Raw genomic sequence first — 20,935 nt, 5'->3', positions numbered from 1 at the left:
TGGTCCGGGGGCTGTCCCGTCGGGGGGGGGGGGGGGGGGGGGGTGTCTTACCTTGGGGGGTCCCTGTGATAGCTATTATCAGGGACATGGGGAAGGGGAGATTACAGCTTCCCTGTGTGGTCCAGCCCATCCGGTTTTTGCTACATGCCCGGACCATACAGGGAGGCTTTATTCTCTCCCTCCTCCTCTCCCTGGTGACAGGTGTCACAGGCAGGCCCCCCCCCCGGACAGGACACCCCCGACAGGACACCCCCCAACCCACCAGTGGGGCTCTTCACTATCTCTTTTACTTTCTTATAACTTTCCTAGTTTGTCTCCAGGCTTGAAAAAAGGCATCAGAAGCTGTTAAAGTGAGTGACTGGTTGGAGTTCTGGTGTTTTCCATTTTGACGCTGGGCCACCTGCGACGGCGGCTAGTCGCCATTTATGCTGTTTCACAGGTAACTTAGTCTGTTTTTTTGTTCACACCCATTCAACCTGTTTTTTTAAACTGCTTTTATTAAGATGACTTCCTCTTCCTTCTATGCACATAACACTTCCATTGAGGTGGGCCTGAAAAGTAATTTATCAGAGGAGCCCAAGGATACCCAGATAAAATTTTATCCACTACATGCTGTGTGAGTATGATACACTTCTGTTTCAGCAAGCGACTCTGACCAATTCGTACTATACTCTATCTTTCAACGCGTGGTGTCCCATGCGACTGGTTTAAAGGTACCTTTATGTGCATGTTATCACCTACCCCTGTGTTAGTAAGGTATGCCCATCTTGATTGTTTGGTTTCCCATTTACAACCCTCCGTCTCCTCTCTCTATCTATGATGATTGACCAAATACATTCTGTTTGTCCCCTTTCCATTAGGGATGTTCACCGGCCACTTTTCGGGTTTTGGATTCTGATTACCTTGAGGTTTTGGGTTCTAATGGGTTTTGGCAAAACACCTCCTAAGTGTTTTGTGTTTGGATTTTTTGGGTTTTGGGTTCTGATTTTTTTGTTAAAAAAGCATAAAAACTGCTAAAATCGCAGAATTTGGGTGTGTTTTTTTTGCTCCTACGCTATATTAACCTCAATAACATTCATTTCCACTCATTTCCAGTCTATTCTGAACACCTCACAATATTGTTTTTAGGGCAAAAGGTTGCACCGAGGTAGCTGGATAACTATGCTAAGCCACACAAGTGTGCGGCACTAACACGTGGCTCATGTAAGAGTGGCACTGCAGCAGTAGATACGGCAGTACTATGCACCAGACAGGTAGATACGGCAGTACTAGGCACCAGACAGGTAGATAAGACAGTACTAGGCACAAGACAGGTAGATACGTCAGCAATACTAGTATGTGCACCAGCAGAATTTATAATAATTTTATTATTAGGTACTGCTTGGCAGTGGCACTCAGTGGCACACGTCAGTGCACAATCAGCATGGAATTATTTTTACAGTCCCACACAGCACAAGTATTATTATTTTTTTAATTAAATTAGATATAGCAGCCTAGTATGTACTTGTACTACTAGGTAGGTACACTTCGGCAGTAACACTGCCAGTGGCAACAGTGGACTGAGTAAATAATACTGGCAACCTCTATTCACAGTATTCAGTGCAGGCAGGCAGCACTAGTGGACTATATATAATTCAATTAATTATTAATAATATAGCAGCCTAGTAGGTAGAGAAAATAAACTACTAGGTAGGTAGGCAGGCAGGCAGTAGCACTGCCATGGTCACCACAAAAGGTAGTTATTAATATTACACACCACCAGCAGCATGGAATTATTTTTTACAGTCCCACACAGCACAAGTATTATTTTTTTATTAAATTAGATATAGCAGCCTAGTATGTAGTACTAGGTAGGTACACTAGGTAGGCAGTAGCACTGCCAGTGGCAACAGTGGACTGAGTAACTAAATAATACTGGCAGATTCAGTGCAGGCAGCACCAGTGGACTATATATATAATAAAATTAATTAATATTATTAATATATAATATAATATTACAGCATACCTCCCAACTTTTGTCTTGAAGAAATAGGGACACTCGCGCGGCGAAGCCGCGCGAGCGCCCGAAAAGGGGTCGGGCGTATGCAAATGAGGGCGCGGCTTATGCTAATTAGCCGCGACCTCATTTTCATACGAGAATAGACGCTGTGCACATGCGCACAGCGTCTATTCTACTAGATTGGGGGGTCTCCCAACTGCCCCCCCCCCCCGCAGCGGGACAATGCCTGCCGCGGGTGGGACAGCGGGACAGGACCCAAAAATCGGGACTGTCCCTCTAAAATCGTGACAGTTGGGAGGTATGTTAGGCCCCATACACACCAGAAAGATTCATGCAAGATTAGGGTACAATTCGTCGTTCGTAACGACGGTTGTGCATGAATCTTATCACTATCGTTTGTTTTTTACTCACGATTGTGGTCGTTAACGATTGGATGCGCGCTCCCGTCAGCTCGTATGTCGCATTGGCGGTTTTGCCTCCTGCAGCAGAATCAGCCGATCCGCCCGCAGATTGTGTGTTGATCATATGCACATCGTTAGCACATTGAGTGTGCTTCCGTCGTCGCGACCATCCATCCGATCCGTGTTTTCGCGCGAGTTCCTGGACACTCCTACCGCAGCCATATTGCCCCGTGGATGCAGCAGCGAAGGAGCACACGGCGTCTTCTACTGCGCGCACCTGACAGCAGGTAAGCAGGCCACCGCTGACCTCAACACCCCACCTGGGTCCCCGCTGCCCATACCAGGCCACCGCTGACCTCAACACCCCACCTGGGTCCCCGCTGCCCATACCAGGCCACCGCTGACCTCAACACCCCACCTGGGTCCCCGCTGCCCATACCAGGCCACCGCTGACCTCAACTCCCCACCTGGGTCCCCGCTGCCCATACCAGGCCACCTCTGACCTCAACACCCCACCTGGGTCCCCGCTGCCCATACCAGGCCACCTCTGACCTCAACACCCCACCTGGGTCCCCGCTGCCCATACCAGGCCACCTCTGACCTCAACACCCCACCTGACCTGGGTCCCCGCTGCCCATACCAGGCCACTTCTGACCTCAACACCCCACCTGGGTCCCCGCTGCCCATACCAGGCCACCGCTGACCTCAACTCCCCACCTGGGTCCCCGCTGCCCATACCAGGCCACCTCTGACCTCAACACCCCACCTGGGTCCCCGCTGCCCATACCAGGCCACCTCTGACCTCAACACCCCACCTGGGTCCCCGCTGCCCATACCAGGCCACCTCTGACCTCAACACCCCACCTGACCTGGGTCCCCGCTGCCCATACCAGGCCACCTTTGACCTCAACACCCCACCTGGGTCCCCGCTGCCCATACCAGGCCACCTCTGACCTCAACACCCCACCTGGGTCCCCGCTGCCCACCAATAAAGGTGGCCAGATGTATTATGCCAGCCCAGCCGCCAATCTTCCCCTGCGGCCTACCTACCAAATATTATGCCACCACCACTAAATGTAATGTAAAGATGATAAATGTATAGAAATATGATTTATTAAAATTTCTTAAATGTATAAAAACAAAACATTTATTTTTATTAATTATATACAGTTTAATGAAACATATAATTTTAACTACTATTTATATTAACCAAACTATTGACATTTGAAAAATATGTACATAGACTATTGTCAAATTTTTTTTTTTTTTGGCAGGAATGTCCCAGGCACTGGTCAAAGAACAGGAGTTTGTGGAGGCATTCATAGAGAAATACCGCGAACTTGAATGCCTCTGGAAGACAAAGTCGAAAGACTATAGTAATAAAATCAAAAGAGCTCAAGCGCTGCAAGATCTCCTTGAATTTAGCAAGAGCTACAACCCAGAGGCTGATACGGAATGGGTCCGTAAAAAGATCCAGAATTTGCGGACTGTGTTTCTTAAGGAACATAAAAAAATACAGTCTTCCAAAAGGTCCGGTGCTGGTGCAGGAGAGGTGTATGAGACGTCGCTGTGGTATTACCACTTGCTGACCTTCACACTCAGCCAGGAGGTGCCAAGGCGAGGGCTCTGCATGATGGTGGAAGGCGAGGCGGATGACGTGACAGCGGCCATGGATGAAAGTTTCCAGCCGTTATCAGTAAGTACTGGTCCAATGTGTATATCACCCCTTTGCCCCATTTCTTTCTTTCAATCATTTTTTTGTTCCTTTATCCAAAAAGATTTTAAATGTGGTCTTCCTGCCAGGGGACAGCACCAACACCATTGAAATATGCCTTATATTGGTCCCTGACCTGTTTGGCTCGTGCTGTCCCCCGGTACTGCTGGGCCGGCATCTCCAGGGACACAATTGGGGCAACCTCCCTGGGATCATCTGGGTCCTCCGGCGGTGCTGGTCCTGCCGGGCGATGTGCCCTTTCTTTGCGGCGAAGTAAATTGTGCAGGACGCAGCACGCCATGACGGCCCAGTCAATTTTATCCAGCCGGAGGTTGATGGCTGTGTGGAAAATGCGGAATCTGCTGGCCATTATCCCGAATGCACTTTCCACAAGCCGGCGTGCCCTGGAGAGCCTGTAGTTGAACACCCGTTTGTCGTGGTCCAGTACACGCTTGGCATAGGGCTTCATGATGTGTTCATGAAGCCCAAATGCCTCGTCCGCAACAAATACAAAGTTCAGCCCATGCTTGGTTTGTTGAGCTGTGGGCAAGTGCATGGTGTTGGAGGCGAGCCTGTGGTAGAACTTGGTGTCCTTCAAAGTTCCACCATCTGAGGCCCGACCATTCCTGCCGACATCCACAAAGAGGAACTCGTAGTTCGCATTGACCACAGCCATCAGCACAATACTGAAGTACCCCTTGTAGTTGAAGTAGTACGAACCGCTGTGGGGTGGCTGATTGATCCGGACGTGTTTCCCATCGATGGCTCCTCCACAATTAGGAAAGTTCCACGCCTCATCAAATTCAGCAGCGATGTTTTGCCACTCCTGAACGGTGTTGGGGAACTGAAGAAAAGAGAAGGTGATGTTAACTAATTGTTGTTGTTTTCTTTTCCACAGACAACAAGTACAGAGATAGAGGTGGTCCACACCTCAACCCCTAATCCAACCCCAGAGCCACAAGACTCATCGGGAACAATCTATGGAGTTCCGGAAACCCCCACCCCGCCTCAACTATTTGGCAAAAAGAAAAAACGCAGAACCAAGGCAGTTCCTGAACAAGAACCCGATGATATTCTGGTTCGAGCCGAAGAGGTGCTGCGTAGGCCATCTGATGAGTTTGACACCTTTGGAAAGTACATGGCTGATGGCTTACGGAAGCTACATCCGGACCAACAGATGGCGTTCGAACGCGTCACAAGCGAACTCCTGTTTATGGGCCGACAGGGCCGCCTGTCAATCAAAACCACACTGATGGGGATTCTTCCATTGCACCAGACGCTGCAACAGATGCCTGCCGTACCCTCACCAGCCATTGCATCATTGCCTTTAAACACCCCGCCCATTAGACAATCCTGTACCCAACCTCAGACCCCACCCCGGTACAGTCACATGTATACAACATTGTTGGGAGACAGCACGAACCTGGATGATACACCGGTTTTGCAAGATTTATGACCGCATCCCATAGAATTATTTCGCAGTTGGCATGTAACACGGTGCTTGTGGCGGAGATAATGGCCATGCTGACTTGTTGCATACTTGTAGAACAATGGGGCCGGGACCATTGTATATGCAGTATGCAACAGGTAATCATGAGTCCCTTTCTTTATCTGCGCTACAAGCGCCGTCTCTCTACTGCTCCATACTGCAAGGCAATGAGGCACTGGTTTGGTTTTAAGTTAAAATAATTTTAGTAGTTATGGCACTTTGCCTATGTTTTATATGCTATATATGTGTGTTCTTTCTATAGGTCCATGCTTGGAGCAGTATGGCACATGGTGCATGTTGTGCAGACAATGAAAGGACCTTCATGCTACAGTGGCGCAGAGTGCAGAGCAATGGGGCCGGGACCACTACTTCTGCACTATGCGCCATGGATGCATGAGGGTGCTTTTGTTGTCCGCGCTACATGCGTCGTCTGCCATACTGTCCCTTGCCGCACGGCAATGAAGCATTTGAAATGCCTTGTTATTTTTAGGGCAATTTGCCTATGTTTTATATGCTATGTGTGTTTTTTCTAAAGGTCCATGCTTGGAGCAGTATGGCACATGGTGCATGTTGTGCAGACAATGAAAGGACCTTCATGCTACAGTGGCGCAGAGTGCAGAGCAATGGGGCCGGGACCACTACTTCTGCACTATGCGCCATGGATGCATGAGGGTGCTTTTGTTGTCCGCGCTACATGCGTCGTCTGCCATACTGTCCCTTGCCGCACGGCAATGAAGCATTTGAAATGCCTTGTTATTTTTAGGGCAATTTGCCTATGTTTTATATGCTATGTGTGTTTTTTCTAAAGGTCCATGCTTGGAGCAGTATGGCACATGGTGCATGTTGTGCAGACAATGAAAGGACCTTCATGCTACAGTGGCGCAGAGTGCAGAGCAATGGGGCCGGGACCACTACTTCTGCACTATGCGCCATGGATGCATGAGGGTGCTTTTGTTGTCCGCGCTACATGCGTCGTCTGCCATACTGTCCCTTGCCGCACGGCAATGAAGCATTTGAAATGCCTTGTTATTTTTAGGGCAATTTGCCTATGTTTTATATGCTATGTGTGTTTTTTCTAAAGGTCCATGCTTGGAGCAGTATGGCACATGGTGCATGTTGTGCAGACAATGAAAGGACCTTCATGCTACAGTGGCGCAGAGTGCAGAGCAATGGGGCCGGGACCACTACTTCTGCACTATGCGCCATGGATGCATGAGGGTGCTTTTGTTGTCCGCGCTACATGCGTCGTCTGCCATACTGTCCCTTGCCGCACGGCAATGAAGCATTTGAAATGCCTTGTTATTTTTAGGGCAATTTGCCTATGTTTTATATGCTATGTGTGTTTTTTCTAAAGGTCCATGCTTGGAGCAGTATGGCACATGGTGCATGTTGTGCAGACAATGAAAGGACCTTCATGCTACAGTGGCGCAGAGTGCAGAGCAATGGGGCCGGGACCACTACTTCTGCACTATGCGCCATGGATGCATGAGGGTGCTTTTGTTGTCCGCGCTACATGCGTCGTCTGCCATACTGTCCCCTTGCTGCATTCCAGTCAATTAATATAATGTTCTTGCAATATTTAAATAAACAACATTACTATATAAGCATTTAGGATAACAATATTTAAATCAACACAAAGCACTTTTAAAAATTATGTGTACTCAATGTGCTGTATGACACATGGTACTTGTGGTACAGACAAAGGACATGGCCACGTGGCACATAGTGCATATCAATGGTGCCAGGACTATTGCATCTGCACTATGCATCACGTGAGGTGGAGGGGACATGCATTATCTGCACAAGCACCATGTGTCATACTGAGATCTACCTCATGTCCGAACAAAGACAATACATTTGCTTTATATTTTTGATATTTGCATAACTTTTTTGGCAATTTTTATATTTATACTGTAAAAAAAAAAAAAAATTATCAGTATTTGTGAAACTCACAGTTCCATTATTTAAATAAAAAAGGTTATCTTTTCACTACAAGTGTGTGGTATATTTTTCCTTACCTTGCAATACTGATGCTGCAGGACCTTCACGATGGCTTTACAGGTCTCCGGGATGATGAGTCCCAACGCTTGCGGGGAGATGATGGATCCAAACTTGAGGTCCGCCAGCGATCGTCCTGTAGCCAGAAACCTGAGGGTTACCACCAGCCGGTCCTCAGCAGGGATAGCCATCCGGTACTTGGTATCCTGCTTCTGGATGTGGGGGGTGACCAGACGCAGCAGCTCCTGGAAGGTCTCATCGTCCATGCGAAGGAAATTGCGATAATCCTGGGGATAATTCTCGCGAATCTCCATCAGCAGGGGCATATGAGACCGCGCTTGTCGTCCCAGGAGCCACTGCTTGGTCCAGCAGGATCGAGCCTTCCTACGCTGGGCCCTCATCCTCCTCACCCTGAGCACAACGTAGGAAAGCAGGAATTCTTGCTGGAACGAATCCATAATTCAAAAAAGCAAAATGGAGTAAAAAAAAAACACACTTTGTTCAGCAATGCAAAAACAAAGCAGCCAAAAATAGCAATGTGCAGCGTTCTGCAGGAATGCAAAAACAAATCAGCCAAAAATAGCAATGTGCAGCATTCAGCAGGAATGCAAAAACAAAGCAGACAAAAATAGCAATGTGCAGCGTTCAGCAGGTATACACCAAGCCTCACTAGTCACAAAGCAGAAATGAGGTCCTGCAAAATGGCTCCTAGTCTTGTTACCCTCCTCTGCTAGCCCAGCCCATAATTCTTTGTGTTCTTTTGTCCCCCCCTTGTCTCCCCTCTGGTAGCCCGGCCCTTTATTTACATTCCAAAAACGACCGTGACCAGTGCACTCACGATGCACTCACGATCCGCACATCCGACTGTCGTACGACCATCATGTGCGATGTCGTATCGTGAGTACATCGTTAGTAAATCGTATGGAACATAGAACACGATCGTTAGCACATCGTTAAAAGGCCACGGGAGAGCGCCGCAGGAAAGTGCACACAAAATCGTTAGACGATCGTTAGACGATCCTGATCTTTCTGGTGTGTATGGGGCCTTACAGGCACAGCACAGCACCAGAGGTAGGCCCCAGCACAGAGGAGACAGTAGTACTACAGGTACACAGTTAGACTGTTCTCCTAAGCAGAGAGGAGAACAGAGTACACAGCAGCACTGAGGGAGACAGCCCCAGCGAATAAAATAATTAATTACAGCACAGCACACCAGAGGTAGACCGCACAGAGGAGACAGTAGTACTACAAGTACACAGTTAGACTACAGAGCAACACTGAGAGACAGCCCCAGCGATTGAAAAATATTGCGCTCAAGGTCAAGTTTAAGCCCCAGCAGCAGCCTCAACACACCCTCTCCCAACCCACTACTAGACTGGAGTGAAGATGGCGGGCGCAGCAGCCGCTTTTAAAGCCTCGAAAAATCCGGCGCCGGGAGATGACGTTCTGACCACGAGGACGGACCCGAGTCAGGTGGGAATCTCCGAGCGCTGCTCGGAACCGGGCTCGGAATGATGACGTCCGTGGGGGCTCGGATCTCCGGAATCCGAGTCTGCACATCTCTACTTTCCATGAATACCACATTGGGATGAGACCCCTTCCCATGAAAATTGCTATTGTCGACTAGGAAAAGCTTGAAAACCGAATCCTGCGGCATTATCACTGTTTGTTCTTCATTTCCTCTCAGAGTCCCTGGAGATGAATGAGTGACTATGCAGCTTATTTACAAAATAGCGGTGGGACGAGACTACTACCAAAATTACAGCAGCATTTACATACAGTTCATTATTATACAGTCAGATTGCAAACATTGGGACAAATCCAGAGCGTAGCCTCGAGCGCCATCGGCATTTACCGGCCACCTAATTACTAAAGACTTCAGGGTTCCTGCACCAGGTGTGAATGAGCTGACAGGCCAGAGGTACAGTAGCTCTAATGGCCGTGCGGTAAAGCCCACAGCATTCTATATGCTCTGCCTAGTGTTCGAAAACCACTTAGGAGCTATTTCCCACATCCACTTTACTTGTGTATGCCAAGCTTAGCTGCATAAGGATGGGCTCGCTCATGGTCTATAATCTCGTCCCGCCATCATGTTGTACATACAGTATGCTACCTAGTCGCTCATTCAGCCCCAGGACTTGGTGGGGAAATGTATACTGAGCGTAGCTCCATAAGGGTAGCCTAAGAGGTACAGTAGCTCTAATGGCCTAGCAGATAAGGCCACAGCATGCTGTTTGCTGTGCCTAGGGTTCAGGTCCCACCAGAAAAATGTGTTAATATTTATTCTTTACTTGTGCACTTAATATGGGGTGTGAAAAAAATGCCCAGTTTCGCTCACAGTGCATTCTACTGTACAGTATTTGTGTGGACTCCTCCGTATCCATAGCTGTGCTTCTGTCCCCAGACTTGAAACTCTATGCTTTGTCCTCAGACCACATTAGACACTAAACTGTTATTTAAAAGGAAAGTGGTAATTGCCATTCAGCTGTATCGGGTGTGGACTGCACATGCGTCCACTCCGCATCATGGTAACGTCATGATAGTAACATAGGAGGTTATTCTGGTTGGTGCGTAAATTTCCAAAATCTTTCAGGGCGGTCCGCACGCCACGCTGTGCGGACATCGTCCGAAGAAACGCCCACCGGACCTCTGCATACGGACGGACTCACAATAGAAGAACATGGCGTGTTTACGACGACATCCAAACCTTGCGTGTGCGGTGGACACACATATTCTGCACGGTCTTACAGCGTCTGCACGGTCTTACCGCGTCAGAACGGACGGGAACCTGGCCGTACGCACCGATGCGGTGTATTTTCGCAAAACTCACCACTCTTATGTGAACTCCGAAATTGGTCACATGACACACTTATGCAATTAGGTAACCTAATTAAAAAGTGTTTGTTTGGAATTGTAATCAATTAAATCCTAATACATACTTAAACACATTACTACCACATTCATTACAGACATTAACCCTTACATCGTGTGAAGTGTTTGACCTTAGTGTAATAAATTTATATTTTGATCCCCAAATGTGTGGTTTTATTGGTAAATGTACAAGTGACATGTATATTTATATTAGTGATAGGAAGTTCTGTCCATTGCTTGCAGTGTAAATGTGTGTCAAAAATGCAGCATATATTTGTGTGTTTAGTAATGGTCCATTTAAGCTGCAATGGTTCCAATTGAAGCAATGACAAGAGTGTAATTAATGCATAATGAGTAAAGGAGTGGATTGTATTGTGTTCAGCTGACATTGGTTCAGGTGCGCCCGTACTGATTGGGCGTTCCGAATGCCTAGCGCATGACCGAGTGGTGTCCGCAAAGCAATACTTGCTTATGAAGACTGCATATTTCCTGCCTTTTTGTTCGTGTGCAGTCAGTGTGCTGTCCAAATGTACGCGTACCAGAATTAGTGCACTCCCTCGTGTACACCCATGTTTACGCCCAGTTTAGCCCACTTTGAAACTACGCCCCTGTGTACTTCCGAATGACGCCCTTAATACGCCCATATCTCCCGAGTGAATGCGGTGCACATTTCTGTACGGTATTAGTGAGAACAAGTACGGAGACCTTGCGTGGCACATGCGCATAGCGTTGCCCACGCATGCACAGACGGCTAAAAAACGCCATCCGAAAGAATTCGGAAATTTACGCATCGACCAGAATAAGGCCCATAGTTTGTAAGGTTGAAAAAAGACATAAGTCCATCCAGTTCAACCTATTTCTAAAATTATGCTATAGTATCCTTTCTCCAGCATTCCTTGAGCCCTTGGCTGATATTTACACTACCGGAACTCCCACTATGCATTATAATTAGTGCTTGAATCTACGGATGTGTTTGCTATGAATTGTACCAACCCTTCTTAAATATTTTAAGTGAATCAGCCAACACAACCTTTTGTGGCAGATAATTTCAGATCTTATTTGCCATAACTGTGAAGAACCCTTTCTGTTGCTGCATGTGAAATCTCCTTTCCTCCAGCCTTAGGGTTGGCCATGTGTCCTGTGCATAGACCTTATGGTAAATAGAGCACCTGACAGGTCTCTGTATTGGCCCATGATGTATTTATAGATATTAATCATATCCCCCCTTTTTTTCAATGTAAACATTCCTAGCCTGGTTAACCCTTAATCAATTTGGTATCCCTTCTCTGGATCTTCTCCAGTTCCATAATATTTTTTTTAAGGTGTGGTGCCCAGAACTGGACACTGAATTCCAGGTCTCATGTTGTTCTTCACTGTCAAAATGGCACCCAGAATGAGGAGGTATAGCTGAGCTCCTCCTTCTAGATAAAGCTAGAGCTAAAGCACCTCTTCCGCAGAAATGAGGTTTCTTGGCCACACACACACACACACATATCACAGTTATGGTGTGTACACACGGTCAGATGTGCCTTAAGATCCTATCCACGATCCGATCAGATAGGATCGTGGATAGGATCTTAAGGCACATCCGATTTGCATCCAATCTTGACTATATAGTGCAGATCTGCACTATATAGACAAGGCAGCCAAGACTTTCTGGCTTCCGATATGTGAACGCGAATCGGGATCGCAAGGGTTAAAACCCTTGCGATCTGCATCCGATTCCGATCCAATGCCGATCCGATGTTGACTATATCGTCAACATCAGAAAGGAAATCGGACTGTGTGTACACACTATAACTTTCAAAATAACAGTCTGGCTGGATGGGCCAGTAAATGCAGCAGCCTCTCTTCTCCATGCAGAAAGCAGCAACTGTGCTGTCACTTCTAGCTCCGGCCCAAGTCCCGCCTAGCTCTACCAAAGGCGTAACTACCATGGGTGCAAGGGGTGCAACTGCTATGGGGCCCAGAGCTGAAGGGGGCCCATCTTTACATATGTAGGTATATGTGCTATATTAATTTATTACCAACAGTGGCTAAATAGGGGGCCCATACAAACTTTTGCTATGGGTCCTATGAATGTCTATTTACGCCTCTGAGCTCTATCCCCTGCCGAGTCCCATTAAGCTCCGGGCCCATGTAGCCCAGCAAACCCAGCCAAGGCATTCTTCACCCTGCCAGGTGTTCCAGGTAGCCCCCCCCCCTCCCCCCGGAACAAGCTGAATACACTCGGCTGCCAGCAGGGTGCCTCGTTAGGCTGCGGCTCCCCTGTGACAGTGCTGCGGCACCCCAGGGAGCCGCGGCACACAGTTTGGGAACCACTGCGCTAGGCCATTAGGGATACTAATGCAGATGCAGGAACCCAGAAGCCTTTTGTAATTCAGTGGCCTGTAAATGCCGATGACACTCAGAGTTTGTCACAATGGGCCCTATTCAGATCTGATCGCTGGGCTGCAAATTTTCGGAGCCCAGCAATCAGATTAACGCTGTCCCACGCCACCCTGGGCATGCGAATTCCCACCCATGTGCAAGGTTGCAAATTAGTTTGCAGCTGTGCACACGAGGGGAAAGCCCATCGCAATCACTCACCACCTAATGGTTTTCCTAAACCAGGACTTACTCTGCGCTGCGATGGCTGTAGGCAGAAGGAAGCTGATTGTGTCGGCCGGGAAACGCCTGCGTTTTACATCATTTTGTAAACATGATACAAAGTCGCTCATTCAGCCCAGGGACTCGGTGGAGGAACTGTATGCCAAGCTTAGCTCACCCTCACAGAGCTAACTATGGCATACATTTCCCCGCCAAGTCCCTGAGGACTGAGGAGTAACTATGTAACATACTGTAATTACAAAATGGTGATGGGCCGAGACTATCAGCCAGGAGCTACAGTGTAAGCTCGGCATACTGTACACAATTACAGTGGAAGCAAAGGCGGCTGGCGATGGCACTTCACATATCCATCTGCGGCACTGTACTATACTGTACTGCCACACAGCTGCGAAACAGTGTAATTACATGCTTTTGCCATAGTATGCCTTAATGCACCATAACGGGACATTTCTCATATCACGACAATGAAGCCTGGATGGTGGTCCAACTGGATAGATGAGCATGACTACATCTGTACAACTGGGTCTGAATCAGGCCCTCAGTCCTATAATCAGTGCTAATCTGTATGTATTTCACACTAAGCAAACAGGCATTTAGCCAACTCAGCTTTATGGAAAACTAATTATAAGGTAGAGCTTAATATATGGTGATAGATACATTATAATACTTGTACCATTATCTGCTATTTGGTATACAGTATGTGGGAGACAAAACACCATTTTACCTTTCTTTTATCAGAACTTGTTTTTTTTTTGTTATGCAAAAAGCTTGACATTACGGCAGCAAGCTTTCTTATATAATACATCACTAATTAGGTAAATTGTTAGTGAACGCCAGCAGCAGAAGTCTTTAGTCATCCTTATTGATTGCAGCATGTGCTTGTGCCTCGTGTCTATAAAGCTCAGTAGTTGGTAAGAGTAACCATGGTGATTCGATTGATGCTTAAAATTCAAAAGGTTTGGATAGAAAGTTAAAGACTTAGGATTCGGAAATGAATAATTTATATCGTTCTTGTTTTGGCTATCAGGGTTATGTGATATTATTTACATGAATGATTGCAAAGTCGGCTGCTTTGATGCCTTCAACCCTTTGAGTGCCAAGTGAATTTGTTAAAGTAGGTGTGCAAATTGCCCAAGAAAACATTTGTATTCATCACAATGCTCTGTAATGTTTACCTTATATCAGTGCTATTTTTGTAGGAAAATAGGTTCAGGAACGGTGGGCGAGGCAGAAGTAGGCGGGGACAGTCGGAACTCTGCAGCATTGCAAGTATGTACGCCAAAGGCTAGAAGTTCCGGAACGCCGTTCCTGGTGACGTAATTTTTTATCTGACCTTCAGGAACGGCGTTCCGGTGGAAAAATAGCCCTGCTTTAAATCTTTTTTACAAATTTTTTTTTAATTTATATAACAAATGTGAGCAATGCTGCCATTTTTAGAGAATACGGCAGGGGTGGCCAAACCTGTCCTCAAGAGCTACCAACAGTTCATGTTTTTCAGGCAACCTGTGGATCTAGTATAAATGAATGCAGCAGGTTTGAAAATGTGACAGGTAGTAATGACTACAGCTGTGCACCCGCAAGGTGATCTGGAAAACATGGACCATTGGTAGATCTCGAGGACCGGTTTGGCCACCATTGGAATACAGTATGTTGCACATCTCTCACAGATATGTTGGCACTCAAAGGGTTAAAGAGATGTTTGAACATTATTTTGCTTGTAATTCATTAATAAAATGGAAAACATTTGTATATTTTGGTGGTTGACAGCAGAACAGAAATCACCATTCTTCTGCTTGATTTATTAAATATTGATGAAAATCTATATACGGATTTAAGGCACAAGGCTAGAGGTTGTCGAATAATTTTTTTTTTTTTTTTAATGAGAATATACATCACTCTCCCCTTGCATCTACAATACATTAACCTACATGAATGACATAGCTGGATAAATAAATGTAATGTCATTTAAAGGTGACTAATTAGAAATGAAGCTAATTGTGGGACTGATTAAGAGCCACATGCTGTGCAATGGTCTTATAGCTAGAGCCATTTGTGCACAAAAATTACCAAAAGTCTTTGGTGCAGGTGTTGCATAATGTGTTGGCTTAAAGGCAACTAGTCAACTGTGATGCCCGAAGTCACAGATGTCTTCCCAGTAGGCTTAGCGCACGCACAGACACAGTCCACCTTATTGATGTGTTATGGGAATGTCACGGGTGAAATTGGGTGCGTACACAAATGCTCAATCTCTCATATAGAAGTCCATTGTTTTTCAGAATCAGTGTCCAACCTCATTGTTAAATTGTTAAATTTGCTGATGATACTGGGTTTGATTAGTGAAGGGGAAGAGGAAGGTTATAGAACGGAGGTGCAGCAACTGATAAAATGCGGAGAGGCTAATAACTTATTCTTGAATAGTAAAAAATACAAAAAGGTGGTTATAGGTTTTAGGAGATCTAGGAAATCCACTATTAGAGGTGGTGAGAATCAGTAATATAAAATTTCTAGGTATTACGTTTAGTGAAGACCTGACATGGTCTGTGCACACTGCCATAGCGGTTCGAAAGGCCCAGCAACGCCTTTTTTTCTTGCGTAGACTAAGGGCAGCGGGGTTATCCAGGCCAATACTTGTAAATTTCTACTGCTGTGTAATTGAGAGCCTATTAACCTATGCTATCACAGTATGGTATGGGAATTCCAAGTGTTCTGACCGTGGTTCCTTAGACAGAGTAGTTAAGTCTGCATAAAAAATCATTGTCCAACCCTTGCCTAGGATGGCAGATACTTTTTTTTAAAAAGGAGTAAATTAAGGCTAATACAATTATTTTATATTCTAGCCACCCTTGTCCTTCTCTTTTCTCCCTGTTACCTTCTGGAAAACATTATAGGTGTTTAGGTTGCTGTACTAGTCGGCTGCGTAACAGTTTTTTTCTTTCTGTTGTCTCAAGTTTGAATTATAGTATGTGATCTGTGAGTATTTTCTTTTTTTCTCTTTTTACGGAATTTCGCTTATGCCTTTTTTTAATGTAATAGTGACAATAAAAATTATTTGATTTGATATATGTGCAATGGTTTGCCTAAAGAAGCACTGATCAGTATTTCAGTACCTATACATACTGAAAGTGGGCATCTCAGTCCTTGCACATTAGAACACATGGATGTACAACAGGGAAAGGCTTTGCAGCTGTATTTCCATAAAGTTGCAGGCGGTACACGTCACTGTACACCAATGGCTATAAATGATAGTTTTAAAATAGCAACAAAAATAAAGGTTCATTCAGACTTCTCTAGCTTTTATTTTGTTGTTGTTTAAACTCCATGTAGATTATTTCAGAGAGGATGACTAGGCCAACACATATTTCATACTCTTTTCTGAATCCGCCAGATCTTTTAGGATATTAATCCAAACTTAAGTATATACAAATACATGTAGCCTAGTATTTCCATCAATGGTTTGCTTCCAATTGTTGATTGGTTAGCTATCAACTGCAAAGATCTGATGGTTCAATTATTTCATACAATCACTGATGGCCTCATTTATGTCCTATCCCTAATTTAATCTGTACTGTGCAGTGGAGGCATCCTTTTTTGGGGAGTGGAATAATTTTTTTATTTCATTGGAAGTGACTCTCTTACAAAGTGATGGGAATTTATAGTTTAATAAGACAGCTGAATGACAATTGAACAACACATGAGGAACACAATCAACTGTGTTAGTTTTCTACATCCAAAAATGCTGTAACTAGACAATGTATCTTAGAGATTTTCTTTTTTACTACTCCCTTTACTACTCCATTTTCAAAGCCAGCGATGGGGCAGAGCACCGTGTCACCTTGCAATGGTCCCGCAAACCAAAACATGTGGCGACATGATATTAAGCTGAGAAGGAAGGGTCATCCCCACTAGGAAGTAGAGCACTGCCAGAAGCATCCCAAGGATGCCCAGGCCTCCTGTATGCCAAATGCATCTGTTGAGGGCCAGTCACACTGCCTCACCATGGGCAACGGCATAACTTGCCCACGCACAGTTACCCTACTAAATCGCACAATGTGTAACAAAATATCATTTTTACCAATGTCTACTGTATTATCCACAGAATTAGAACATCATTACTCCCCTGTAATTAAGGTTCCATGAGCTTCCAGTCTTTGGGTCTTGTTCATAGTTTACCATAAATGTATTACTTACATAAATCTCTCATACTTTAGGATCTGTGCATGAACCACAGTGCACATGTGCAGATCTGATCCTGCTGCTTCTGTCACATTGCCCCAAAATATGCAGTATGATTGAAATGCTTGTCGTGTTTGCTGGTAATGACGGCGAGTATGGCATAGAACAGCAGCATGATTTTACTGGACATCCTGAGTTAAATGAGTCTTACCTAGATGTCCCATGTTTACGCAGTTGATCCAATGATGTGTCTTTGGATGCAGCAGTTGATCAGAGAATCTGACATTGGGCGTCATTTTGCTTAAGTTGCCTGCTTTCGCTTTCACTGCGCATCGGTGTCGAAAATAACTTACATCTCTGAATCAGGCCCTTTATTTTTAAAATCACAATGCCACATCCTGTTCATGCTGAGATTTATCACTGAACCGAGGGGTTGCTTCACATCTCCAATACACTGCATTCTGGTTCTAACAAGCCTCAACTCAACACCTTTCTCCTGTCATTTTCAAGATCCTTCAAAGTTGCCTTTTGGAAAAGATGCGCTATCTGTAAGAAATAAACCTCCACCTAAGACCTCATCCTCTCAATGTCAATCATCTTGAAGTAATAAAAATATTGCTTACACAATTATCTGATTGTCTCACCCTGGAGCCCTGTAACTTGGTAGTCTCCACACAAACCACACCACAAGACCTTTACTCAAACAGGGAGTATTGCAGATTTATTATTTATTTTGTTTCTTCAACACTTGTTATCCTCTGCAACATCAACTTTGGTGATTTTATTATCAAAATTGGTGATGCACATTAGGGTTGGCACAGGTATGTTTAGCACATCCCCATTCCAGTGATCACATTCAAATGCATTACTGGCCAAACCAGTAAAATATATTTTTGGTAGGTGATTTTTCCCACAATACAGGTGAAGAGGTCCAAGACAATTGTCGGGAATTGTTTAAATATTCTTTGTCCAATTTTCTGTGATCTTAATGTTATAGATCTACATTTACACAAAGGGCATTTAAATGTGTGTTGACTTTGCATTTCTAAGTACCATTGAGACAAGAAGAACAAAGATGGATCTGACACATCATCAGAGTGTTTTTTTTTATTATTAGAATCCAATTATATTTTAACAGACTGGAAGTATTAGAAGGTATTATGCAGACTCAATTTCTTTTTGATAAATTATTTAAACCATGTTCTCAGTCTGCAAGCTATTTAAACTGAATTGCACACAAACTAAAAACCAGGCTGACGTTGTTATATCCAAATATAGCACTGAGTCATTCCATGGCATACTAGATGTGATTTACTTAATCTTTATCTTGACTGTGAGCACTGTCATCACTGAAGAGTTGTATGAAGCATCATCTACAAATAAATCAGAAATAATGATAAACAAATCTAAAGTGACTTCATGCTATAACATAGAACAGACTGAGTTAGCCTTTTTAAAAAATAAATAAAACTTCTTTAAATCCAAATGGCATATTATACTGCATTGTCTTCGGTTGCATTGTCTTTTGTATCCCAACTCCTAATTTCACTGATCAGAATTATAAAATCTAGAGTTATAATTGGGCGAATGGATCTACAGCTTTAGACCTCCACATAAAAATAGTCCCATCCTCATAACAGCATGATGATGACAAGGCACCAGCTGCCAAACATACATCATAAGTATTAAAATTGTAGACAACATAATGCAACTTTTTATGCTTTTACATATTTAGAGAGACCTTAGGAGGGATAGTGTAGGAGGCTATACATGACTATATGGCTCTGGACACTCCCAAACAATACTAGTTTCACCTCCTCCATTTCTCATAATAGGAACTTGGACATTTCAGTCCCAGACCCATGTGACCCTTACTCCGGTACTGTAAATCAAAAATTCACATGAAAGGAAATAAAAGCAGCAGGCTCCTTACACGCTGTTCTTCAGCTCATGTGATGTAATAGGGAAAAGGGGATTTTGTACTTACTGTTAAATCCTTTTCTCAGACTCCATAGGTGACACTGGAGAGTTACAGTGGGGAATAGAAGGCGACCACAGGGAGCTTGGGCACTTTAGAATAAATTAATAGTGACTAACTCCTCCCCTTCTACTTCCTCTCCTAGGCAGTCTAGGTATGTGCCCGGAGGGAGCTGGAAGAAAGAAGAAAAACCACTTCCGAGAGGAGGTTAAACATAACATAACAAGTCACACACACACTCGCATTGAGTGAAAACATAGTTTGAAGAACATCATTCATAACAGAATGAACACATCCATAAAAGCTGGTAAAACTTAGAATGAAGACTAAGTACAAAAGTCTCCTAGCCTCAGGTAACTGAACAAACCTGAAATAGCAGTAAAAAGAGAGACAGCGTCGGGTGGGCGTCCAGTGTCACCTATGGAGTCTGAGAAAAGGATTTAACAGTAAGTACAAAATCCCCTTTTCTCTTTCCTCCACTAGGTGACACTGGAGAGTTACAGTGGGGAAGTCCCAGAGCTCCCAACATGGGTGTGATGACGCTGAGAGCCCCTTAACACAGAACGGCCGATCTGCGAAGCGGCTGCCGCAAATGTGTCAAATTTGTAAAAACGGACAAAGGTCTTCTGTCCAGACCAAGTAGCCGCTCTACATAGATCTTGAATAGAAACTCCACGGGCAGCCGCCCAGGAGGTACCCACCGACCGTGTAGAATGGGCGGATATCGAAGAAGGTGGCACTCTAGAAGAAGCCACATAAGCTTGACGAATTGTCAACCTGATCCACCTGGCCAGGGCCTGCTTGGAGGCGGGCCATCCAGGATGCAGGGAGTCATAGAGGATAAAAAGAGAATCCGACTTACGCACAGACTCTGTTCTGGCAACGTATATGCGCAAGGCCCGGACCACGTCCAGCGCTCTAGACTCATCTGAGTCCTCCCGAAAGGCCGGCACCACAATAGGTTGGTTAATGTGGAATGCCGAGACCACCTTTGGGAGAAAAACACTAGAGGTGCGCAGCTCCACTCTATCCTCGTGAAAACGCAAGAAGGGGGCTTTACAAGAGAGAGCACTCAGTTCCGACACCCTTCTGGCCGAGGCCAAGGCCAGCAGTAAGACAGTCTTCCAAGTGACATATTTCAGGTACACATCCTCCATGGGTTCAAACAGAGAGGACTGGAGGAAGGTCAATACCAAGTCCAAGTCCCATGGAGCAGTGGGAGGCCTGAAGGGAGGTTGCAGCCGCAACACCCCCTGGAAGAAGGTCTGTACCTGAGGAAGAAGCGCCAGCTTTCTCTGGAAAAAATGGAGAGGCGGATACTTGAACCTTCAAGGACCCCAGTCGGAGTCCTGAGGACAGGCCTTTCTGTAAGAACAGCAGCAACCTGGGCCAGCTTGAAATTCACAGGAGAGACAATCCTGGGTTCACACCAGGCCACATAAGCCCTCCAGATGCGATGGTAATGCACCGAGGTAACCTGTTTTCTGGCCCCTATCATGGTAGGTATTACTGCTTGCGGGATCCCTGCTTTTCTCAGACCTCTCAACAGCCATGCCGTCAAATGTAGATGTTGTAAGTTGGGACAGGTGAACGTTAGCAGGTCATCGCAGAGAGGTAGGGGCCACGGTTCGTCTACTAACAGGCCTGTTAGAACCGTGTACCACGACCGGCGAGGCCAGTCCGGAGCAATGAACAGCACTGT

The 20,935-nt window shown here is 45.3% G+C and overlaps 2 protein-coding genes across 2 annotated transcripts in view; one reads left to right on the top strand and one right to left on the bottom strand.

Moving 5' to 3' along the window:
• Window positions 1-3,381: 3,381 nt before the first annotated feature.
• Window positions 3,382-5,838, top strand: LOC146080895 (uncharacterized). The gene is made up of 2 exons (XM_083188591.1): window positions 3,382-4,096; window positions 5,013-5,838. Exons 1-2 carry the CDS (start codon window positions 3,677-3,679, stop codon window positions 5,568-5,570), a joined length of 978 nt encoding a protein of 325 aa, XP_083044717.1. The 5' UTR covers window positions 3,382-3,676; the 3' UTR covers window positions 5,571-5,838.
• A 12,510-nt stretch (window positions 5,839-18,348) lies between these two features.
• BFSP2 (beaded filament structural protein 2) overlaps window positions 18,349-20,935 on the bottom strand; it is a 47,623-nt gene continuing 45,036 nt past the window's right edge. The window contains exon 7 of the mRNA XM_083188590.1: window positions 18,349-18,628. Within this exon, the coding sequence (XP_083044716.1) occupies window positions 18,625-18,628 (4 nt within the window). The 3' untranslated portion in view covers window positions 18,349-18,624. The remainder of the gene's footprint in view (window positions 18,629-20,935) is intronic.

This window comes from Crinia signifera, chromosome 5, assembly GCF_055691185.1.
Source record: "Crinia signifera chromosome 5, ASM5569118v1, whole genome shotgun sequence".
Lineage (NCBI taxonomy): Eukaryota > Metazoa > Chordata > Amphibia > Anura > Myobatrachidae > Crinia > Crinia signifera.
The sequence above is the reverse complement of the archived record's forward strand: the minus strand, read 5'-3'. Positions and strand labels throughout refer to the sequence as shown.